This window comes from Oncorhynchus clarkii, unplaced genomic scaffold (assembly GCF_045791955.1).
Source record: "Oncorhynchus clarkii lewisi isolate Uvic-CL-2024 unplaced genomic scaffold, UVic_Ocla_1.0 unplaced_contig_10858_pilon_pilon, whole genome shotgun sequence".
NCBI classification, from domain to species: domain Eukaryota; kingdom Metazoa; phylum Chordata; class Actinopteri; order Salmoniformes; family Salmonidae; genus Oncorhynchus; species Oncorhynchus clarkii.
In genome coordinates this window covers 15,534-41,046 of record NW_027261036.1, presented here as the reverse complement: position 1 = coordinate 41,046, position 25,513 = coordinate 15,534, and the positions used below count along the sequence as shown (strand labels likewise).

Sequence of the window (25,513 nt, the reverse complement as noted above, 5' to 3'; positions counted from 1 at the left end):
CTTGTCTGATTCTAATCCCCAGCAACCCTGGAGAACACGGATGTTGTTGTGTACATGTTTACAGGCTTAGTTACAAGTGATGAGAGCTGCGCCGTGTTAAAAACACAATACTACACAACCGGCTGTGTTTAGTCTGTAGCCGCTAAACTACCACACACTAAGAAAAGAGGGTTCCTCAAGGGTTCTTTGGGAAGGGTGAGGGTTCTATGTGGAACCATAATGACTAAAAGAACCATTTGAGCTCTTCGATGGTTATTTTCAGTTCACAAAGGTGTTCTTTCCTCTTTTAGTGAACATTTAAATAATCGGGGCGGCGGCCTATTACTATATGTTAGGGGCGTGGTTTCCTCACAAATCTCTCCGTGTGTGTGTGTAACAGTACTCGTCTTGCGTTGTGTACAATCAGTCATCGACACGGAACTCCAACATGTAGCACCAGTCATGTAGCTTTATTCTGATAAGAACGACACAAAATTGCACGTCATGCAATGCACGTCTCACCATCCAACTCTGCACTCACGCACGCTGGTTTGGTGCTTGTTCACTGGGGTAGTTACCAAAATAATACAGTTACAATATACAATATAATATATTTAACAATGTACCTGATAAGAACGACACAAAATTGCACGTCGTGCAATGCACGTCTCACCATCCAACTCTGCACTCACGCACTGTACAAAATATATGAACCCCCCCACCAGACACAGTAAGTTGCTAGCTAATACTGGCGGGAATTCTCTACAACAAAATGCACAACAAATATTCTCCAAAAACCGCTGCATCTTATGTGTGATGTTCAAATAACATTTACAAACAATTTGATATAAATTGTACATTTAAATCATCACTTGAGAGTATAAAAATCACTTTTGATGTACAGTGCTTTGCAACCAACAACTTACCGCTGGTTTGGTGCTTGTTCACTGGGACGATTCTAACGGGAACATCCCCCCTCGTAAGCAGCTACGCAAACCAGCCAATCAGATGCCACGTTGAGTAGGTGAAGGCAAAACAAACTCAAACCAAAAACCCATTGGCTTAACAATAAAGTGGCAAGGGGAATCACCAATATAACCCTGTTACATGTGTGTGAATCTCTCCGTGTGTGTGTGAACCTCTCCGTGTGTGTGTGTGAATCTCTCTGTGTGTGTGTGAATCTCTCCGTGTGTGTGTGTGTGTGTGTGTGAATCTCTCCGTGTGTGTGTGTGAGAATCTATCCGTGTGTGTGTGTGAGAATCTCTCCGTGTGTGTGTGTGAGAATCTCTCCGTGTGTGTGTGTGTGACTCTCTCCGTGTGTGTGTGTGAATCTCTCCGTATGTGTGTGTGAATCTCTCCGTGTGTGTGTGTGAGAATCTCTCCATGTGTGTGTGAATCTCTCCGTGTGTGTGTGTGTGTGTGTGAATCTCTCCGTATGTGTGTGTGAATCTCTCCGTGTGTGTGTGTGATAATCTCTCCATGTGTGTGTGAATCTCTCCGTGTGTGTGTAAATCTCTCCGTGTGTGTGTGTGTGTGTGAATCTCTCCGTGTGTGTGCGTGTAAATCTCTCCGTGTGTGTGTGAGATTCTCCAGCAGCAGGCCAGGACATTGAGGACATTGGAACAACGTCCCCATGACAGGAACCTCCATAGGTAACAGTGTATTCAATACAACATCTAGATAGATGTCCCCCCAGTGTCGCTATCACAACAGGGTATTTATATCTGACACGGAGGCAGAGGACAATAATAAGGAAACAAGAAACATGATGATGTCACGTTTATTTTCATGAACAACACTTTTAAAAAAACACAAATTGTGTTCTTATCCTGGAAGTATACTTGAAGCAGGTAGTATGCATTAATGTGAAGACATGAAGCATTTAAGAAGAGCGACCCGAGGACTGGCCGACCAATAAATAACTGTATCAACATCACAAACACAAAAAACAGATTCACAAAATATAAATATAATATGACATTAATGAACAACTTCCTAAATACTGAACACTTCTCATACAACTCAAGTCAAAACAACTTGAATAGAAAAAACTAAAAAGGACCCAAATAAATACATGAAAACATTAAAATGAGAAACCTGGCAACTTCATAAATACTGCTCTTCTCATGAAGATCAATCAACATTTGCTTGAAAAGAAATGGTTGTTCACTCCTGTGAACTACAGTGAGTATATACAAAACATTAGGAACACCCCTCCTCCACTTTAGCCCTCAGAACAGCCTCAACTTGTCAGGTCGTGGACTCTACAAGGTGTTGAAAGCCTTCCACAGGGACTCTACAAGGTGTTGAAAGCCTTCCACAGGGATTCTGGCCCATGTTGACTCCAATACTTCCACAGTTGTGTCAAGTTGGCTGGATGTCCTTTGGGTGGTGGACCGTTCTTGAAACACACAGGAAACTATTCAGCGTGAAAACTCCAGCAGCGTTGCAGTTCTTGACATACCCCGTTTAAAAAGGCACTTAAATATTCATTTCTTGCCCGTTCACCCTCTGAATGGCACACGAACACAATCCATGTCTCAATTGCCTCAATTTTTTAAAAAGACCTTTAACCTGACTCCTCCCCTTCATCTACACTGATTGAAGTGGATTTAACAAGGTACATCAATAAGGGATCATAGCTTTCACCTGGATTCACCTGGTCAGTCTGTGTCGTGGAAAGAGCAGGTGTTCCTAATGTTTTGTCCACTCAGTATATCTGTGCTTGGTATTGTAGTATACGACTGTTATGTCTGACTCCTACTGGTGGCTCTTCCTGTGTTGACATGTGTTGTTGACCCTGTAGCTGTTGTCAGTAGACAGGAAATGCAACAAAACGCTAACAAACTGACAGAAACAGTTTGTTTTGGTTACCAGTGTACCATCATAAACATGATGTAGATGTGGCCAGGTTGAACCTCATCTCACCTTAGTTGAGCACCTTCTACTCCTCTCCAAGCTAGGGTTAGTTAGGGTTAGAGTTAGTTAGGGTTAGTTAGGGCTAGAGTTAGTTAGGGCTAGAGTTAGCTAGTGATAGCTAGGGTTAGAGTTAGCTAGAGTTAGCTAGTGATAGCTAGGTGTAACGGATGTGAAACGGCTAGCTTAGTTAGCGGTGCGCTAGAGTTAGCTAGGGTTAGAGTTAGCTAGGGTTAGAGTTAGCTAGTGATAGCTAGGGTTAGAGTTAGCTAGTGATAGCTAGGGTTAGAGTTAGCTAGGGTTAGAGTTAGTTAAGCCAGTTTGTCCCAGTGGTCTTGGCTGTAGAGACACACTTGATAGAGGATAGCCAGATCCACCAGTACCTGAGTCAACCCACACAACAGGAACTGGAGCGGGCTCTCCTTCAGGGCAAAGTAGGCCGTCTTGAAGCTGTCCCCGGCCATCCACAGTAGGACCATGTTCACACTGAAGACAGAAAACATGTCAATAAGAAAACAGGATCATTGACCATCCCTTTGAATGACAGAGTCACTGAGAAGAGGAAACATGGTGCTGCACCTGTTTGCCTCCAGGTGTGTCTTTTAGATCGGTTTGAGCACCGAACTGAAGAGGTCCTTATTGATCATCAGTGTCAAATAGGTCCGACTGGTGTCTGAAACAGTCCAACATGGGCCCTATAGCCCTATGACACCCAGAAGGTCTGTAGGACAGGCTGACTGATGTCTGAGACAGTCCAACATGGGCCCTATGACACCCAGAAGGTCTGTAGGACAGGCTGACTGATGTCTGAGGCAGTCCAACCTGGCCCTATAGCCCTATGACACCCAGAAGGTCTGTAGGACAGGCTGACTGGTGTCTGAGACAGTCCAACATGGGCCCTATGACACCCAGAAGGTCTGTAGGCTGACTGGTGTCTGAGGCAGTCCAACCTGGCCCTATAGCCCTATAGTCTGCAGTCGCACCGTTCTCCCTGTGCCAAGCCACAAACCGGTATTAGCTTAGCATCTGTATACGTAGCTTATCTATCTTGTCCAATTTAAACAGAGAAGCATGGCGAGGCTGACAGTCTCACATCATCGTGACCTCAACTCTGCAATGTGCCAAGCCACAAACTGGTATTAGCTTAGCATCTGTATATGTAGCTTATCTTAATGATTATCTATCATATCCAATTTAAACAGAGAAGCATGGCAAGGCTGAGAGTCTCACATCATCGTGACCTCAACTCTACATTGTGCCAAGCCACAAACTGGTATTAGCTTAGCATCTGTATATGTAGCTTATCTTAATGATTATCTATCATATCCAATTTAAACAGAGAAGCATGGCGAGGCTGACAGTCTCACATCATCGTGACCTCAACTCTGCAATGTGCCAAGCCACAAACTGGTATTAGCTTAGCATCTGTATATGTAGCTTATCTTAATGATTATCTATCATATCCAATTTAAACAGAGAAGCATGGCAAGGCTGAGAGTCTCACATCATCGTGACCTCAACTCTACATTGTGCCAAGCCACAAACTGGTATTAGCTTAGCATCTGTATACGTAGATTATCTATCTTATCCAATTTAAACAGAGGAGCATGGCATGGTTGACAGTCTAACATCATCGTGACCTCAACTCTACAATGGTTGTTGACTTAACTTAATGGTGCTTCTTCATTATCATAACCACCAGGTTTTGGCAGACAGCCGGGTGTCATCTGAGTATTATTGGCTCACATCCAAATGCCAACTTATTCCCCAGATAGTGCACTGTGTAGGTGCATTGCATTATAGGTAGGGAATACGGTGCCATTTTGAGACAAACTTAGTTAATTTAGTAGGTTAGTTAGTGTGTCTCAGGGTACGGCTGGAACGCGTTTCAGAGGATAGCTCTCGTCAGAGTAAACACTCATTAGCTTCACCTTACGAGAAAGAAAAACGTTCATCAACTACAAGCATACCAGGAGTTTTACTGCAGCAGCTCATGGCCGGACTAACCAAGTCTGGGGCCTGGGAAAGGACAATTTAAAGCAGTAATTATTCACTCCTATGGCCTTTTTATTGCCTACCTCATCATGCCTTTTGCACACACTGTATATAGACTTTCTTTTTTTTCTACTGTGTCATTGACTTGTTTTATTGTGTTATTGACTTGTTTATTGTTTACTCCGTGTGTAACTCTGTGTTGTTGTCTGTGTCACACTGCTTTGCTTTATCTTGACCAGGTTGCAGTTGTAACTAGCCTACCTGGTTAAATAGAGGTGTTCTCAACTAGCCTACCTGGTTAAATAGAGGTGTTCTCAACTAGCCTACCTGGTTAAATAAAGGTGTTCTCAACTGGCCTACCTGGTTAAATAGAGGTGTTCTCAACTAGCCTACCTGGTTAAATAGAGGTGTTCTCAACTAGCCTACCTGGTTAAATAGAGGTGTTCTCAACTAGCCTACCTGGTTAAATAGAGGTGTTCTCAACTAGCCTACCTGGTTAAATAGAGGTGTTCTCAACTAGCCTACCTGGTTAAATAGAGGTGTTCTCAACTAGCCTACCTGGTTAAATAGAGGTGTTCTCAACTAGCCTACCTGGTTAAATAGAGGTGTTCTCAACTAGCCTACCTGGTTAAATAAAGGTGTTCTCAACTAGACTACCTGGTTAAATAAAGGTGAAATAAAATGAAATCAAATAAATAAATATATATTGCATCCTCTAAACTCCATGGGCAAATTCATTTAAAATCAGTTGTTGCTAGGAAATATAATTTATTTTTAAATGAAATTTAGAAGAGCTTGTTCTCTCATTTTCTAAATGTTCTGCCTATGCATTACACAAAAACCTGTCACTGATATTCACCCTTCTAGTCAATACAACACATTGTTCACTGTACAATAGAATGCTGCATTGATTGGCTGATTGGCTCATATCCAAAGGCCTAGCTGTGATTGGTCTGGAGATATGGCAGGAAGGAAACATGCATAATGATATGGGGCGGCAGGGTAGCCTAGTGGTTAGTGCGTTGGAAGGTTGCAAGTTCAAACCCCCGAGCTGACATGGTACAAATCTGTCGTTCTGCCCCTGAACAGGCAGTTAACCCACTGTTCCTAGGCAGTTAACCCACTGTTCCTAGGCAGTTAACCCACTGTTCCTAGGCAGTTAACCCACTGTTCCTAGGCAGTTAACCCACTGTTCCTAGGCAGTTAACCCACTGTTCCTAGGCAGTTAACCCACTGTTCCTAGGCAGTTAACCCACTGTTCCTAGGCAGTTAACCCACTGTTCCTAGGAAGTTAACCCACTGTTCCTAGGCCGTCATTGAAAATAAGAATTTGTTCTTAACTGACTAGTTAAATAAAGGTAAAAAAAAAAAAAAGTGGCTGTAACCCGTTTTTTCCTCATCAGTTAAACACACACCCCCTCCCCTCGTTCTCATAAATACACACACACCCCCTCCCCTCGTTCTCATAAATACACACACACCCCACCCCCCTAGTTTTCATAAATACACACACACCACTCTCTCTGTCTCCCACAAACAAACTGCTCCCAACTTTAAAAAAAACCTTAGGCACCAAACAGAATTTAAGTAGCCCAAGAAAAATAGTTGTTTTATAGTTTAGTCTCCCATTAGGCCTATATGAATCCTATATAGTTTAGTCTCCCATTAGGCCTATATGAATCCTATATAGTTTAGTCTCCCATTAGGCCTATATGAATCCTATATAGTTTAGTCTCCCATTAGGCCTATATGAATCCTATATAGTTTAGTCTCCCATTAGGCCTATATGAATCCTATATAGTTTAGTCTGCCATTAGGCCTTTATGAATCCTATATAGTTTAGTCTGCCATTAGGCCTTTATGAATCCTATATAGTTTAGTCTGCCATTAGGCCTATATGAATCCTATATAGTTTAGTCTGCCATTAGGCCTTTATGAATCCTATATAGTTTAGTCTGCCATTAGGCCTATATGAATCCTATATAGTTTAGTCTCCCATTAGGCCTTTATGAATCCTATATAGTTTAGTCTGCCATTAGGCCTTTATGAATCCTATATAGTTTAGTCTCCCATTAGGCCTATATGAATCCTATATAGTTTAGTATCCCATTAGGCCTATATGAATCCTATATAGTTTAGTCTGCCATTAGGCCTATATGAATCCTATATAGTATCCCATTAGGCCTATATGAATCCTATAGAGTTTAGTCTCCCATTAGGCCTATATGAATCCTATATAGTTTAGTCTTCCATTAGACCTATATGAATCCTATATAGTTTAGTCTCCCATTAGGCCTATATGAATCCTATATAGTTTAGTCTGCCATTAGGCCTATATGAATCCTATATAGTTTAGTCTCCCATTAGGCCTATATGAATCCTATATAGTTTAGTCTTCCATTAGGCCTATATGAATCCTATATAGTCTCCCATTAGGCCTATATGAATCCTATAGAGTTTAGTCTTCCATTAGGCCTATATGAATCCTATATAGTCTCCCATTAGGCCTATATGAATCCTATATAGTCTCCCATTAGGCCTATATGAATCCTATATAGTCTCCCATTAGGCCTATATGAATCCTATATAGTCTCCCATTAGGCCTATATGAATCCTATATAGTCTCCCATTAGGCCTATATGAATCCTATATAGTCTCCCATTAGGCCTATATGAATCCTATATAGTCTCCCATTAGGCCTATATGAATCCTATATAGTTTAGTCTGCCATTAGGCCTATATGAATCCTATATAGTCTCCCATTAGGCCTATATGAATCCTATATAGTCTCCCATTAGGCCTATATGAATCCTATATAGTCTCCCATTAGGCCTATATGAATCCTATATAGTCTCCCATTAGGCCTATATGAATCCTATATATAGTTTAGTCTGCCATTAGGCCTATATGAATCCTATATAGTTTAGTCTCCCATTAGGCCTACATGAATCCTATATAGTTTAGTCTGCCATTAGGCCTATATGAATCCTATATAGTTTAGTCTGCCATTAGGCCTATATGAATCCTATATAGTTTAGTCTCCCATTAGGCCTATATGAATCCTATATATAGTTTAGTCTGCCATTAGGCCTATATGAATCCTATAGAGTTTAGTCTCCCATTAGGCCTATATGAATCCTATATAGTTTAGTCTCCCATTAGGCCTATATGAATCCTATATATAGTTTAGTCTGCCATTAGGCCTATATGAATCCTATATAGTTTAGTCTGCCATTAGGCCTATATGAATCCTATATAGTTTAGTCTGCCATTAGGCCTATATGAATCCTATATAGTCTCCCATTAGGCCTATATGAATCCTATATATTTTAGTCTTCCATTAGGCCTATATGAATCCTATATAGTCTCCCATTAGGCCTATATGAATCCTATATAGTCTCCCATTAGGCCTATATGAATCCTATATAGTCTCCCATTAGGCCTATATGAATCCTATATAGTCTCCCATTAGGCCTATATGAATCCTATATATAGTTTAGTCTGCCATTAGGCCTATATGAATCCTATATAGTTTAGTCTCCCATTAGGCCTACATGAATCCTATATAGTTTAGTCTGCCATTAGGCCTATATGAATCCTATATAGTTTAGTCTGCCATTAGGCCTATATGAATCCTATATAGTTTAGTCTCCCATTAGGCCTATATGAATCCTATATATAGTTTAGTCTGCCATTAGGCCTATATGAATCCTATAGAGTTTAGTCTCCCATTAGGCCTATATGAATCCTATATAGTTTAGTCTCCCATTAGGCCTATATGAATCCTATATATAGTTTAGTCTGCCATTAGGCCTATATGAATCCTATATAGTTTAGTCTGCCATTAGGCCTATATGAATCCTATATAGTTTAGTCTTCCATTAGGCCTATATGAATCCTATATAGTTTAGTCTTCCATTAGGCCTATATGAATCCTATATAGTTTAGTCTCCCATTAGGCCTATATGAATCCTATATAGTTTAGTCTCCCATTAGGCCTACATGAATCCTATATAGTTTAGTCTGCCATTAGGCCTATATGAATCCTATAGAGTTTAGTCTCCCATTAGGCCTATATGAATCCTATAGAGTTTAGTCTCCCATTAGGCCTATATGAATCCTATAGAGTTTAGTCTCCCATTAGGCCTATATGAATCCTATATAGTTTAGTCTGCCATTAGGCCTATATGAATCCTATATAGTTTAGTCTCCCATTAGGCCTATATGAATCCTATATAGTTTAGTCTGCCATTAGGCCTATATGAATCCTATATAGTTTAGTCTCCCATTAGGCCTATATGAATCCTATATAGTTTAGTCTCCCATTAGGCCTATATGAATCCTATAGAGTTTAGTCTCCCATTAGGCCTATATGAATCCTATAGAGTTTAGTCTCCCATTAGGCCTATATGAATCCTATATAGTTTAGTCTTCCATTAGGCCTATATGAATCCTATAGAGTTTAGTCTCCCATTAGGCCTATATGAATCCTATATAGTTTAGTCTTCCATTAGGCCTATATGAATCCTATATAGTTTAGTCTTCCATTAGGCCTATATGAATCCTATAGAGTTTAGTCTCCCATTAGGCCTATATGAATCCTATATAGTTTAGTCTTCCATTAGGCCTATATGAATCCTATATAGTCTCCCATTAGGCCTATATGAATCCTATATAGTTTAGTCTCCCATTAGGCCTATATGAATCCTATATAGTTTAGTCTCCCATTAGGCCTATATGAATCCTATATAGTTTAGTATCCCATTAGGCCTATATGAATCCTATATAGTTTAGTCTCCCATTAGGCCTATATGAATCCTATATAGTTTAGTCTCCCATTAGGCCTATATGAATCCTATATAGTTTAGTCTGCCATTAGGCCTATATGAATCCTATATAGTTTAGTCTCCCATTAGGCCTATATGAATCCTATATAGTTTAGTCTGCCATTAGGCCTATATGAATCCTATATAGTTTAGTCTCCCATTAGGCCTATATGAATCCTATATAGTTTAGTCTTCCATTAGGCCTATATGAATCCTATATATTTTAGTCTGCCATTAGGCCTATATGAATCCTATATAGTTTAGTCTGCCATTAGGCCTATATGAATCCTATATAGTTTAGTCTGCCATTAGGCCTATATGAATCCTATATATTTTAGTCTGCCATTAGGCCTATATGAATCCTATATATTTTAGTCTGCCATTAGGCCTATATGAATCCTATATAGTTTAGTCTGCCATTAGGCCTATATGAATCCTATAATGTTTAGTCTGCCATTAGGCCTATATGAATCCTATATAGTTTAGTCTGCAATTAGGCCTATATGAATCCTATATAGTTTAGTCTGCCATTAGGCCTATATGAATCTTATATAGTTTAGTCTCCCATTAGGCCTATATGAATACTACCATGGAATCACATCTTACGAGTAGCAAACCCTTTTCCTTTCTTCCTGGACCAATCAGATGTGCCTAAACCTAGTGTGAAGTTACCAGGTTGTTAGCTAGCTAGGTAACATGACTGAACATGACGTTGTTCGTTATCAAACCAATAATTAGCGGCCCGGGATTAGTTTAAAACGGCCAGCGACGTGGTTCTGTAAAATGATATCAAATGCGCACGAAATCGTGCAGAAAAAAAATGGTGGCTCTGGTAAAAATGTCTCGTGTTTTTTGAGACGAGGCGTTTTCCTTTCTGTAACGCTGAAGACATGCCTGTCGCGAAGCTGTGCTCCATTTTTCCTCTGGCACTCAAGAGACTGTGTGACAGGCTAGCAAACGTGTAATTGCAAAGCCTAGTCAGACTGGCCCGTGCTCTTGGTTATACCAGGCAATTCAATTAGACAATGTGTCAAGTTGGCTCGCTCTGCTCCAATGCATAACATGTTCAAATGTAACAACAAAACACTCATCAGGGTCTGCATCCCCGCTCGCCATCCCGGCTGCATTAGAATATAAAACAGAGAGGAATAGATGGGCATGAAGAGCGGACAGAGAGAAGCAGGTGAGTGAGGGCTGGTAGTGGATGCTGAGAGAAGCAGGTGAGTGATGGCTGATAGGCGATGCTGAGAGAAGCAGGTGAGTGAGGGCTGGTAGGGGATGATGAGAGAAGCAGGTGAGTGAGAGCTGGTGGGGGATGCTGAGAGAAGCAGGTGAGTGATGGCTGATAGGCGATGCTGAGAGAAGCAGGTGAGTGATGGCTGATAGGCGATGCTGAGAGAAGCAGGTGAGTGAGAGCTGGTAGGGGATGCTGAGAGAAGCAGGTGAGTGATGGCTGATAGGCGATGCTGAGAGAAGCAGGTGAGTGATGGCTGATAGGCGATGCTGAGAGAAGCAGGTGAGTGAGAGCTGGTAGGGGATGCTGAGAGAAGCAGGTGAGTGATGGCTGATAGGCGATGCTGAGAGAAGCAGGTGAGTGATGGCTGATATGCGATGCTGAGAGAAGCAGGTGAGTGATGGCTGGTAGGGATGCTGAGAGACGCAGGTGAGTAAAGGGGTGGTAGGGGATGCTGAGAGAAGCAGGTGAGTGAGGGCTGGTAGGGGATGCTGAGAGAAGCAGGTGAGTGACGGCTGATAGGGTGGCTGAGAGAAGCAGGTGAGTGAGAGCTGGAAACCTTTATCTGAGTAGAGCGGGTCAATTTCCTGAAGAAAATGTGTTTGTTTCCTCAGCCTCACCTCATGCCTGTGGTGGAGTGGTTGCGTTGGTTCTGGAGCAGCTGTGGTAGCCCCAGCATGGCCTCCGTCAGCACGGCCAGGAAGCCCAGGGACTCCACAAACAGAGAGGAGTCCAGGAGGAGAAGGGTGGCGAAGGCACAGGGCAGCGTGAAGGCCAACAGGAAGATGAGGTAGTCCTCAAAGCCATCCCAGCTCCAAAAGAACCGGGGTTCCAGATCTGATAGAGAGAGAGATGGGGTGGATGGAGAGAGAGAGCGAGACAGAGACACAGAGAAACACAGACACAGAGATACAGACAGAGAGAGAGAGAGACAGAGACACAGAGATACAGACAGAGAGACAGAAACAGACAGAGAGACAGAGATACAGACAGAGAGAGAGAGACAGAGATACAGACAGAGAGAGAGAGACAGAGACACAGAGAGAGACAGACACAGACAGAGAGACAGTGATACAGACAGAGAGACATAGACACAGACAGAGAGAAAGGGATACAGACAGAGAGACATAGATACAGACAGACAGAGAGAGAGAGAGAGAGAGACACAGACAGAGAGACAGAGACACAGACAGAGAGACATAGACACAGACAGAGAGACAGATATACAGACAGAGAGACATAGATACAGACAGAGAGAGAGAGACAGAGACACAGACAGAGAGACAGAGACACAGACAGAGAGACAGCGACACAGACAGACACAGACAGAGAGACAGAGAGACATAGACACAGACAGAGAGACATAGACACAGACAGAGACATAGACACAGACAGAGAGACATAGATACAGACAGAGAGAGAGAGAGACAGAGACACAGACAGAGAGACAGAGACACAGACAGAGACACAGACAGAGAGACATAGATACAGAGAGAGATGGATACAGACAGACAGAGAGAGAGACAGACATAGACAGACAGAGAGAGACACAGACAGACACAGACAGAAGGTAAACAATGGAAGGTTTTTGTTCCCTCTTTCCTCCCCAATACCTCCCTCTAGTGGTGAAACAATAGAACAGCTGCAGAGGTGGCTGGATGGTTATTAAATGGTGCATACAGTGCCTTGCGAAAGTATTCGGCCCCCTTGAACTTTGCGACCTTTTGCCACATTTCAGGCTTCAAACATAAAGATATAAAACTGTATTTTTTTGTGAAGAATCAACAACAAGTGGGACACAATCGTGAAGTGGAACGACATTTATTGGATATTTCAAACTTTTTTAACAAATCAAAAACTGAAAAATTGGGCGTGCAAAATTATTCAGCCCCCTTAAGTTAATACTTTGTAGCGCCACCTTTTGCTGCGATTACAGCTGTAAGTCGCTTGGGGTATGTCTCTATCAGTTTTGCACATCGAGAGACTGAAATTTTTTCCCATTCCTCCTTGCAAAACAGCTCGAGCTCAGTGAGGTTGGATGGAGAGCATTTGTGAACAGCAGTTTTCAGTTCTTTCCACAGATTCTCGATTGGATTCAGGTCTGGACTTTGACTTGGCCATTCTAACACCTGGATATGTTTATTTTTGAACCATTCCATTGTAGATTTTGCTTTATGTTTTGGATCATTGTCTTGTTGGAAGACAAATCTCCGTCCCAGTCTCAGGTCTTTTGTAGACTTCATCAGGTTTTCTTCCAGAATGGTCCTGTATTTGGCTCCATGCATCTTCCCATCAATTTTAACCATCTTCCCTGTCCCTGCTGAAGAAAAGCAGGCCCAAACCATGATGCTGCCACCACCATGTTTGACAGTGGGGATGGTGTGTTCAGCTGTGTTGCTTTTACGCCAAACATAACGTTTTGCATTGTTGCCAAAAAGTTCAATTTTGGTTTCATCTGACCAGAGCACCTTCTTCCACATGTTTGGTATGTCTCCCAGGTGGCTTGTGGCAAACTTTAAACTAAACTTTTTATGGATATCTTTAAGAAATGGCTTTCTTCTTGTCACTCTTCCATAAAGGCCAGATTTGTGCAATATACGACTGATTGTTGTCCTATGGACAGAGTCTCCCACCTCAGCTGTAGATCTCTGCAGTTCATCCAGAGTGATCATGGGCCTCTTGGCTGCATCTCTGATCAGTCTTCTCCTTGTATGAGCTGAAAGTTTAGAGGGACGGCCAGGTCTTGGTAGATTTGCAGTGGTCTGATACTCCTTCCATTTCAATATTATCGCTTGCACAGTGCTCCTTGGGATGTTTAAAGCTTGGGAAATCTTTTTGTATCCAAATCCGGCTTTAAACTTCTTCACAACAGTATCTCGGACCTGCCTGGTGTGTTCCTTGTTCTTCATGATGCTCTCTGCGCTTTTAACGGACCTCTGAGACTATCACAGTGCAGGTGCATTTATACGGAGACTTGATTACACACAGGTGGATTGTATTTATCATCATTAGTCATTTAGGTCAACATTGGATCATTCAGAGATCCTCACTGAACTTCTGGAGAGAGTTTGCTGCACTGAAAGTAAAGGGGCTGAATAATTTTGTAGATGGGTGATAGATGGGTGTCTTATGGTTTTTAAAAGGATGTTGTTAGCCTTTGCTATCATCTTTCAACGTAACCAAACGCCTGGAGCCGAAGTCAGATGGCTGTTAGATAGTTATTCTACGGGTGCTATATGGTTGCTGTTACCTGTGATGTGGTGCTGTTTGGTGCTGATACGGTTGGTGTTCTGTACAGAGCAGCAGAGGTTGAGCATCACCAGCATGGTGAGAATCATCACCACACTCTGCAGGAGCAGAGTCACCTCAAACTGCTTCCCAAACCTGCAGGTGTGAAAACACACACACACACACACACACACACACACACACACAAACAGGCAGACGCGCACACACACACAGACACACACACACACACACACAAACAAACAAACAAACAAACAAACAAACAAGACGCACACACACACATATTAGCGGAAAACCTGACACTACATTACCTCCAAGTAAACCTTACCCCCAAACACCCAAACCAACTCGCCAGAAGAGGATGCGGAGGATGTTAGCGACCAGCAGAACCAGGCAGACGCGTGTAGAGAAGCCGTCTGTGTTCTTGGTCCGAAGGATCTGCCGGTACTGTGAGGTGTAAGGCAGAGCCCCTCCAGCCACCATCACACAGGACGTCAGCCAGTCCAAAGAGTGCCACAGGGTCCCCACATCTCCCTCCTCTTCATCACCCAGACCCAGTCTGTTGTCCATGTCTCTCACAACAAATAGGACACCACAGCACAGCTTTCCACCAGTAGGCTCTGATCCAATGCACCGAACATAACGTCAGACTTTAGTTCCGTTAGTTCAATAGTGCATATAGGTAGGCCCTAAAACAGAATCTGTAAGATGTTGTTGTAGTTTTGTTTATTTACTTTTTTTTAACTGCAAATCAGTCAGACAGTAAACTGTAACCTATTTCAAAGCTGAAACTTCTGCTGAGCTCTTATTCTGGCATGAATTACAAAGCAACACGAGGTGAGAAATAAAAACGGACTGTAGTCAACCTACCTATATGATAGGGAGGCTTTTGTTCATCAAAGCCAGGATAAGAAAAAGTCAAGAGTTGAGTGAATTCAACCGGCAGAAAATGAATGGCGAATAAACCAAATCGAGGAGGATGCAATTTCCTTTAAAATATATATTCCTACTAAGTGCTTGTTCGCCATGCATCATGTTCCAGGTTCTGCTCTATTTCTTCCAAATACTCACTAATGTTGTTGCATTATATTATAAACGCTTCTAATTCAATACCTTTTGCTCGTTTCCCGTTTTGGTAAACTCGCGAGATTTATCATGCGCATGCTTCACTGTTTACTCGTTGGGGGGGTCTGTAGCTCGTCAGTGAGGGATTCGATTAATCTCGCTCTGGCGCCCGTGTTAGCGTGTTTTACACCGGCTCAAAGTTTATTGCATTTAGAACCGGGCTGCTTTATGGGCATGAGCCAGGTGCCATGCTCTGACCGTCAGATTGCGAAATCGGCTCAAAACAAAAGTTTGGTAATCAAGCACGTGTAGTAATTAGTTAGAGTATGTATTTTCCCATGTGATTGCTTTTGATTTAAAGAAAAACGCTTTATCTGCCATCCCAATTAAAACTAATTAGAAAATGTATTTTATTGGAAAATATATGTTGTTTGTTTCTGGACGATGCACCATGCTGCCTTGTTGACAACATGACCAAGCGGTGCAGATTACTGTTCCATTTGAGAAGGGCGCTCCTCCCTCTCCGTTTTTGCCCGATGAGGTAAACGGTCATTGCCCGTTTCAACCCAGGCCAGTGTAAAATAATTCCCTCAATCATTCAAGGTTGTTTCGCTTCGACTGCAGAGAAGGAAGAAGACGTATCGGACGAACCAGTGGTCGAACCATAAGTACAGCAGCGCCACGAATTTAGTGCAATGTCAGAGATCCAGGATCCGAAATCTGTACAGGACCTGACTGGGGTGGTGAGTCTTATTATTAGACCCAAATCCTTGCCATATCCTGTCCCATTTGAAAACCTGAGAACTAGCTAGCGTTAGCTAGCAGGCTGGCTAACTGGCTAAAGTTACTGTTTTTTTCTCCCCCAATCGTTTTTGTAGCAACATTAACTTTTTAATTTTTTTTTTATCTCAATGAAATAGTTGCAGTCAAATTATGTTTCGCTACATTACCTTGTTTTAGTCCTGTTTAGCTAGCTAGCTACAGCTATTATTCTTGAAATGTAACTGATAGATAGATGGGTGATAGATGGCTAAACGTAATTGTGTTCCCCCCGGCTTGTAAAGCTTGACTTTTTTTTGACGACAAAACTGCAAATCCCCATGGTTTCCATGGTATCAGCGGTGTAGGTATCAGAGGCAGCTTCAACGCCCACAAAGTTCAATAGTATGCATGCATGCAATACGATTCTGCTATGCTACAGGATATAAACGTGTCCACCCACACATTGCAACAAACAGTGATTACATGTTCTGTCCTCCTCTCTTACAGGTCCAGACATTGCTGCAGCAGATGCAGGATAAATTCCAGACCATGTCAGACCAGATCATTGGAAGAAATATCCTGCCTTTTTACAATTTCAATGCTATTTTTTCACTATTTCAACGCTATCAAAGACAGACTTTTAGAATGACACCGTTTTATGTTACAATTGAATTGGATTGCTCATAGCGTAGTCTAATGATATCAATGACTTGACCATTCAGATACATGTAATGCACTCAATCCTGGAGGTTTTGTCAGCCCGGGTTTGAAGCAAATTGTGTAAATCAATCACTTGTATTTGTCACATGCTTCTTTAAACAACAGTTGTAGACTAACAGTGAAATGTTAAACTTTTTGCTAACATTTCCAAATACAGAACATTAATATCGGCGTTGTATTACTGATGGATCGCTGTAAACAAGCAGACAGATTGGGCCAAAGGGATTGGTGCTACATAGTTCTATGGAACTTTTGGGTGTTCTATGGAACTTTTGGGAGTTCTATGGAACTTTTGGGAGTTCTATGGAACTTTTGGGAGTTTGGGATATCTTGTATAGTAGGCATGGCACCTGAATGTTGTTCCCGCTTCCTTGACAAGAGTACTCGATGAGATGAGTGGCCGCATCGATGACCTGGAGAAGAACATTGGTGACCTGATGACCCAGGCTGGCGTGGAGGAGATGGAGGCGGAGAACAAGGTCAAGGAGGAACAGGGCTCTGCTTAAAAGGTAATCAACATGGAGTCCACTGAGCGTTCTGCTTGTTTTTGTCATCTCCTATAGATCTCTCTGTGTGTGTGTGTGTGTGTGTGTGTGTGTGTGTGTGTGTGTGTGTGTGTGTGTGTTCGAAGGGTTTTTCCAATTAAACTGTCCAATATTTGTCAACAACACTGTGTATGTTTTCAGATTGTAACTACTAGAACCAGATCCATATGTTTTTTGGGGCGGGGTCCGATTACGATTTTTGGGGGTCAAAGTTCCCAATGCCGATATATTGTTTTTTTTAGAGTGGGAAATGAAAACGTGTCATCTTTCTACTCTGAATTCTCAGACATTTCGATCCAAAAGAGCAATTGTCCAATAACTATGCTTCAAATGTTGATTTCATACTTTGTGACGATAATAATAATGTCACGCAAAATGGCTGCAGGTGTTCCGATCAGCATGAGATTCCCTCGTTTCATTCTATTTATTCAATATCGGTTATCAGTGAATATCCGCCCGTACTGATTTAGCGGTTAAAAAGGACAATATTGGCTATCAGTGAATATCCGCCCGTACTGATTTAGCGGTTAAAAAGGACAATATTGGCTATCAGTGAATATCTGCCCGTACTGATTTAGCGGTTAAAAAGGACAATATCGGTTATCAGTGAATATCTGCCCGTACTGATTTAGCGGTTAAAAAGGACAATATCGGTTATCAGTGAATATCTGCCCGTACTGATTTAGTGGTTAAAAAGGACAATATTGGCTATCAGTGAATATCTGCCCGTACCGATTTAGTGGTTAAAAAGGACAATATCGGTTATCAGTGAATATCTGCCCGTACTGATTTAGTGGTTAAAAAGGACAATATTGGCTATCAGTGAATATCTGCCCGTACCGATTTAGTGGTTAAAAAGGACAATATCGGTTATCAGTGAATATCTGCCCGTACCGATTTAGTGGTTAAAAAGGACAATATCGGTTATCAGTGAATATCTGCCCGTACCGATTCAGTGGTTAAAAAGGACAATATCGGTTATCAGTGAATATCTGCCCGTACCGATTTATCGGTTAAGAAGGACAATATTGGTGATAGTACTGGTACCCCTTGACTTATTACACATTAATTTAAAATGGATTTAATGTTTTTTTCTAATCCATTTATCTACACACAATACCTTATAATAACAAAGTGAAAACATGTTGTTTTTTAGAAATGTTGAAAATATATTGAAAAATGAAATACAGAAATATATCTAATTTACATCAGTATTCACACCTCTTTGCTATGACGCTACAAATTTCCATCCAATGTCCTTTGATCATCCTTGGGTTTGTCACTACAACTCGATTTGAAGTCTACATGTGGACATGATTTAGAAAAAAACACAGCTGAATGTGTAAATAAAGTCCCACTGTTTGTTGACAGAGCAGAAACTATAGCATCAAGTCCAAGGAACTGTCCGTAGTGCTCTGAGATATACTGTATGCTTAATCACAATTATATCTGGGGGAAGGGTATAAAACATGTTTAGAGTGATGAAGAAGTTTCCATGAGCCCAATGGTCTCCATCATAGGAAATTGAAAAAATATGGAACTACCCAGACTGCCTAGAGCTGGCTGTCTGACCTAACTGAGCAATTGGGCAAGAACCCAATGACCACTCTAACAGATCTACAGAGTTCCTTAGCTGAGATGGGAGAGCCTGTCAGAAGGACAACAGTCTCTACAGCACTTCACCAATCTGGGCTGTATGGGAGAGTGGCCAGACGGAAGCCACTCCTGAGGAAAAGGTACATGACGACACACCTGGTGTTTGCAAAAAGGCATGTAAAAGACTGAGAGCATAAGGCAAAATATCCTGTGGTCTGATGGGACAAATTATATAACTCTTTGGCGTGAATGTAAATCAGTGTCTGGAATAAAACAGGCACAGCTCATCGCCTGTCTTAACGCATTCCCTACTGTGAAGCATGGTGGTGGCAGTGTCATGCTATGGGGATGCTTTTCAGCAGCAGAGACTGGTAAGAATAGAGGGAACAATGAAGGGAGCCAAATACAGGAAAATCTGTGATAAGAACCTGCTTCAGAGCGCAAACAACCTTAGACTGGGAGCAAAGAGTGACGTTTCAACGGGACAAGGACCCCAAGCATACAGCCAAAGCAACGCTTGAATGGCTTCAGAACAAGAATGTGAAAGTCCTTGAGTGGCCTAGACTTAGTCCCATTTAAAATCTGTGGAAAAACTTGAAGATTGCTGTTCACCGCCACTCCCCATCTAACTTAAGAAAGCTTGAGAAAGCTGATACAGACACACCCAACACGACTCTAAGCTGATACAGACACACCCAACACGACTCTAAGCTGATACAGACACACCCAGCACGACTCAAAGCTGATACAGACACACCCAGCACGACTCAAAGCTGATACAGACACACCCAAGACGACTCTAAGCTGATACAGACAAGGAGCTGTCCGTAGTGCTCTGAGATATACTGTATGCTTAATCACAATTATATCTGGGGGAAGGGTATAAAAAATGTTTAGAGTGTTGAAGAAGTTTCCATGAGCCCAGTGGTCTCCATCATAGGAAATTTAAAAAATATGGAACTACCCAGACTGCTTAGAGCTGGCTGTCTGACCTAACTGAGCAATTGGGCAAGAACCCAATCACCCAATGATACAGACACACCCAACACGACTCTAAGCTGATAGACACACCCAGGACGACTCAAAGCTGATACAGACACACCCAGCACGACTCAAAGCTGATACAGACACACCCAGGACGACTCAAAGCTGATACAGACACACCCAGGACAACTCTAAGCTGATACAGACACACCCAACACGACTCAAAGCTGATACAGGACAACTCTAAGCTGATACAGACACACCCAGGACGACACTAAGCTGATACAGACACACCCAACACGACTCTAAGCTGATACAGACACACCCAACACGACTCTAAGCTGATACAGACACACCCAGGACGACTCTAAGCTGATACAGACACACCCAACACGACTCAAAGCTGATACAGACACACCCAGGACGACTCAAGGCTGATACAGACACACCCAGCACGACTCAAAGCTGATACAGACACACCCAGGACGACTCTAAGCTGATACAGACACACCCAGGACGACTCAAGGCTGATACAGACACACCCAGGACGACTCAAGGCTGATACAGACACACCCAGGACGACTTTAAGCTGATACAGACACACCCAGGACGACTCTAAGCTGATACAGACACACCCAGGACGACTCAAGGCTTTATTTGCCTCCAAACGTGCTTCCACAAAGTATTGACTCAGCTGTTAATATTGTATGTAAATGAGATTTCTGTATTTCATGTTAAATAAATGAGCAAAAACTTCTTCACTTGTTTCCACTTCACTTGTTTTCACCATGTCACCATGGGGTATTGTGTGTCGATGAGGAGAGGGGGGAGGGGTCATGTAATCCATTTTGAATTCAGGCTGTAACACAACCAAATGTTGAACATTTTCTGATGGCACTGTGTATCGGTCAGGCTCTAGTATCGGTCAGGCTCTAGTTTTTGTGTGATTTGAAAGATCTTTGGTTTATTTAACATGGCCTCTTCTCTTTCCACCCTCAGGTTTCCAAGTAACAGGATGGTGGAGACTATAAATGGGAAACAGACAATTTTTCAGGAGTATTGTAGTATTTAAGGTTTTTTGTTTTGTTTTAATTATTAGTATTTTAATTTACTGTGTATGTAACATGTTTTATATTAACTCTTGTAATAATGTTCACTGTCAACTTTTTTTTTTTTTTTAATTGATATTTAACTTAACTTGAGACACTATCCTGAATAATGGCTCACTCAGGTGACTCAGGCTCACTCAGGTGACTCGCTGGGCCAGTAACTGATTATGTCAACTAGCCAATTGATCATTTTAACAATATTTCAACACAAAACATTTACTGCTATTCAAATGTTCTAAAAACATGTTGTGTGTTAAGATTTCTTTATTACTTTGTCTTTTTCACAATAAACCAGGGCTTGCATACACTTTTGTTCCTCTTCTCTCATACAGGTTGAAAAGGGCAGTGCATCGAGGACATGAGTTGTGCACAAAATTTTATTTTATTTTTTTATTTTTTGCAAGGCACTGTATATTTTCCTATTTTCAAAGAAGCTGTCAATATCTCTGAATAAATGCCCCCTCGGGAAGGATATAATGCCCAGTTAAAAAGCAGTGAACACCCACATCCACCATACTCAAGGAGTTGGGTTTTAAAAATGCAACAGAGGGAAGCGTGAAATGGAAATGCACAACTTGTATGCTACTGCAATTTATTCTAACATGTTCAATTGGAAAGTCAGTGTATGACACATTGCAAACTGGTACATGTTACAAATGTGTCATTACTCCGACTACCATGGAATTACATAGGTTTGGGCACTGATCTACACTGTCAAATAAGAAAGGACAACAACCCTGAAATATCTTGCTTCGTTTGAACATTTGGTGCAGAATGTCTTTCAAGTCCATCAGGACAGGGCAATTCACCCGTTGTAGCCAAATCGGCCCAGTTGTGTGTGTGAGAGAAAGTCTTACAGCTGGCAGCGTTAGCTTCTTTATTTTTTGTATGATTAAGAATATTATGCTTTGAACATGACATCAGCAGAGATTAGACAAATAATGTCGTTTATATTGCAGATTTCTGTATTACCCCTCTGTGCCCAGATTTATAGATATATCGTTTGCTGTCGTGTATGGATTTAACTACAAGTACCTTAGAACCATAGCTACCGCACATCAACTTGTACCATAGATAGGTCGACCGGGAAACCGGTTTCTGAACAACTGGTTAAATTGTACTTGGAAACAAAAAAGAGTAGTGGTGAGAGTCAATGTAGTATTGCCGTATAGAATAGTCCTTTGTGCTCACATGCCATCTTTATGCAGATAGACTTATTGCACGATATTTGCTGCTCTTCACTTGCTTTCTATCGGAGTGTGACTGCAGAAGAGCGTAGATCCTATCAGCTGTCGTTGGATTCTTAGGAAGCGCTTTAGAGGTTTGTTTATGCAGCACTACTTTTGTGTACATCCGATTTTTTTTTTTTTTTTTACAAAATCAGGAATTAATAGTGTTTTATTTCTCGAAATCATCAGTTAACTTAATTTAATTGTCAAAACGACTTTAATATGTTTAATCTTAAACTATTGGACATGATTGATGCCGAATGGCTGAAGTATTCCTCGGGTCTATTTCTTCTGGATGGCAGTGCTTCGCCTTTCTCCTCGCTCCCTGTGCTATAGCCGCCATCTTGAATTTTAATCTTAATTTCAGAAATGTTTTGTTTCCGACGATATTTTTTTCCGATTACAGTGTCGTACCAATTCTGGATTATTTTTTTTGTTGTTGTTGAAGGATTATCTAATGTTCCTGCTCATCTTGGAATAAATATTTAGTGAGTATTTGTACGTTATTTGTTCAATCGGTGAATGGTCGTTGCAAGACGTCCCTGACACTTCTATGGGTGGAAAAATGTTTTCAGAACGTAAGTTACCTCGCTAACAACTGTGCCGTTTTGTAGCCAGCTAGTTACTGTAACATTTGTCCGGTAATGTAGATAACTAGAAGGCTATTAAACATCCAAACTCAGCCATGATAGTAAGTTACCTAGTAATAAAGAAAACAAACGAGATATGGACAAGCTAGTCAGTTTTCCTGAACTAGCGTTAGCCATGCTAGCTGGCTAGCTAACCTCGGTTATTGGGCCTGGGCGAGTGTTTTGTCTATTTTGCTTTTCAAAAACAGATAGTTAACGTTTAGCTACGTGTTTATCGTACAATGTTTGTATATTAGAGGTGTATTTACGCTCGACTTTTGTGTTGAAAATCACTAGCTAGATTGTTTCGGTACCTATAACTGGTAGATAATTAGCTAGCTATACAGATGATTTGCTTTAGCTAGTTAACGCGGGTGTTTTACTTTACTGTTATTGATTGTTAGCTAACTAACATTACTAAACCCTGTTAACACCAAGGCATTGAAACGAATATTATCAGTGCCGGTGAGTGAGATGTATGTCAACTTTCTGTAAATAGTTAGTCGCTTTCAAGTTTTCAAGCCATCCATAATTTGTTAAGCTAATGCCGGGCCAACCTACATAGCTATGTAACATCGCTAAATATTGTGTAATGTCCACCCTCTGACATGCAAATAGACTACATTAACGACGAGTTGGCTATCATCAGGCCTCTGTTTGAAATGGAAAGTTGGCAAACATGTATCAGTGGTGTTCTTCCGGGTTCCTCGTTGAACACTTTTCTCAAAACAGTCAACTAACTAGCGAACGTAAACTCGCACATGATGTGGTTCCGTTTCTGACATTGAGATACCCCTCAGAATGAGGTGTTGCACTAATTTGCCAGCTGTTTTTTGACAAGAGGCCCTGTCAGTACAACCTCTTGTGTTGTTGTTAGCTTGTACTGACGTTACGCCGGGGCGTATTTCAGTTGCTAGTGTTCAAGGGTGTAGCTAGCTAAAGAAGTGTTACCAAATCCATTGTTCCGTAAAATAAATGCATGGCTTCTATTGCCCATTAGTTTAACTTCCGATCAATATTTTATTGTTACGTGTGAATCTGGCTGGCAAAGAAGACATCATCACGCACGTCTCAAACGTACCAAATTTGAGTCGGCCAAAGCGGCTTCCCTCATTCGACCACTAAGTGGCGCTGCAGATATAATCTAAATCAGAATCTGAAGATTCTACACCATTTATATTTTAGATTATTATATAGATTTTTTTGGTGGGGGGGGCTCATTCTGGGTCTCAATTTACTGTTGAGAGTTAAACTATAAATAACTTTTTTATTTGTCACATGCTTTGTAAATACAACAGGTGTAGATTAACAGTGAAATGCATTACTATCTTTCTTCCCATAGAGCATCAGACAATGTAGGCCTGTCTCAAAATACAACACGGCCCCTTTAAGGCTTGCCTGGAGGTTGGTGCACCACCCTTGGTTGCCTGTGAAATATTGAAACGTTACAATTACACCTAAATACTTAAAATAATACCCTCCAGGGCTTGAAATTGAGGCCATCCTGTCTTCCCTGGGACAATAAGATATACAGTACCAGTCAAAAGTTTGGACACCTACTCATTCAAGGGTTTTTATTTGTTTTTTACTATTTTCTACATTGTAGAATAATAGTGAAGACATCAACTATGAAATAACAAATGGAATAATGTAGTTACCAAAAAAGTGTTGAACAAATCAAAATATATTTTTGATTCTTCAAAGTAGCCGCCCTTTGCCTTGACAACTTTGCACGTTCTTGGAATTGAGTTAACCAGCTTAACCTGGAATGCTTTTCCAACAGTCTTGAAGGAGTTCCCACATATACTGAGCACTTGTTGGCTGCTTTTCCTTCACTCTATGGTCCATCTCATCCCAAACCATCTCAATTCGGCTGAGGTCATCTGATGCAGCACACCATCACTCTCCTTCTTGGTAAAATAGCCCTTGCACAGCCTGGAGGTGTGTTGGGTCATTGTCCTGTTGAAAAACAAATGATAGTCCCACTAAGCACAAACCAGATGGGATGGCATGTTTCTTCAGAATGCGGTAGTAGCCATGCTGGTGAAGTGTACCTTGAATTCTAAATAAATCACCAATAGTGTCACAGCAAAGCACCCCCATACCATCACACCACCACCTCCATGCTTCACAGTGGGAACCACACATGCAGAGATCATGCATTCACCTACTTAGCTTGTTGATGTGGACACCAAGGAACTTGAAGCTCTCAACCTGCTCCACTGACCACGCGGTCAGGTCTCTGACCTCCTCCCTATAGGCTGTCTCGTCGTTGTTGGTGATCAGGCCTACCACTGTTGTGTCATCGGCAAACTTGATGATGGTGTTGGAGTCTTGCCTGGCCGTGCAATCATGACTGAACAAGGAGTACATGAGGGGCCTGAGCATGCACCCCTGAGGGGTCCCCGTGTTGAGGATCAGCGTGGCGGATGTGTTGTTACCTACCCTTACCACCTGGGGGCGGTCCATCAGGAAGTCCAGGATCCAGTTGCAGAGGGAGGTGTTTAGTCCCAGGGTCCATAGCTTAGTGATGAGCTTTGAGGGAACTATGTGTTTGAACTCTGAGCTGTAGTCAATGAATAGCATTCTGACGCAGGTGTTCCTTTTGTCCAGGTGGGAAAGGGCAGTGTGGAGTGCAATAGAGATTACATCATCTGTGGATCTGTTAGGGCAGTATG

The 25,513-nt window shown here is 41.7% G+C and overlaps 2 protein-coding genes across 2 annotated transcripts; one reads left to right on the top strand and one right to left on the bottom strand.

The window, feature by feature from the left end:
* Positions 1 to 3,206: 3,206 nt before the first annotated feature.
* On the bottom strand, positions 3,207 to 14,766 carry LOC139403907 (solute carrier family 66 member 2-like). Its single transcript, XM_071147102.1, has 4 exons — positions 14,549 to 14,766; positions 14,201 to 14,334; positions 11,571 to 11,787; positions 3,207 to 3,381 (listed from the first exon to the last, which is right to left on the bottom strand). The coding sequence occupies exons 1-4, from the start codon at positions 14,764 to 14,766 to the stop codon at positions 3,207 to 3,209; spliced, it is 744 nt and encodes a 247-aa protein (XP_071003203.1).
* Positions 14,767 to 15,834: 1,068 nt separating this feature from the next.
* LOC139403900 (heat shock factor-binding protein 1-like) lies at positions 15,835 to 21,284 on the top strand. The gene is made up of 4 exons (XM_071147095.1): positions 15,835 to 16,004; positions 16,531 to 16,597; positions 17,128 to 17,252; positions 20,868 to 21,284. The coding sequence occupies exons 1-3, from the start codon at positions 15,957 to 15,959 to the stop codon at positions 17,247 to 17,249; spliced, it is 237 nt and encodes a 78-aa protein (XP_071003196.1). The 5' UTR covers positions 15,835 to 15,956; the 3' UTR covers positions 17,250 to 17,252; positions 20,868 to 21,284.
* Positions 21,285 to 25,513: the final 4,229 nt, after the last annotated feature.

Bases quoted from the DNA above. Each gene is read 5' to 3' on its own strand.
- LOC139403907 (XM_071147102.1), bottom strand. From the start codon at position 14,766: ATGGACAACAGACTGGGTCTGGGTGATGAAGAGGAGGGAGATGTGGGG. The intron at 14,335-14,548 runs GCGAGTTGGTTT...TCACACCTGCAG, and splicing joins ATCCTCCGCATCCTCTTCTG to GTTTGGGAAGCAGTTTGAGG. The intron at 11,788-14,200 runs GTAACAGCAACC...TCTCTCTATCAG, and splicing joins CAAACAGCACCACATCACAG to ATCTGGAACCCCGGTTCTTT.
- LOC139403900 (XM_071147095.1), top strand. From the start codon at position 15,957: ATGTCAGAGATCCAGGATCCGAAATCTGTACAGGACCTGACTGGGGTG. The intron at 16,005-16,530 runs GTGAGTCTTATT...CCTCTCTTACAG, and splicing joins TACAGGACCTGACTGGGGTG to GTCCAGACATTGCTGCAGCA. The intron at 16,598-17,127 runs ATATCCTGCCTT...TGACAAGAGTAC, and splicing joins AGACCAGATCATTGGAAGAA to TCGATGAGATGAGTGGCCGC.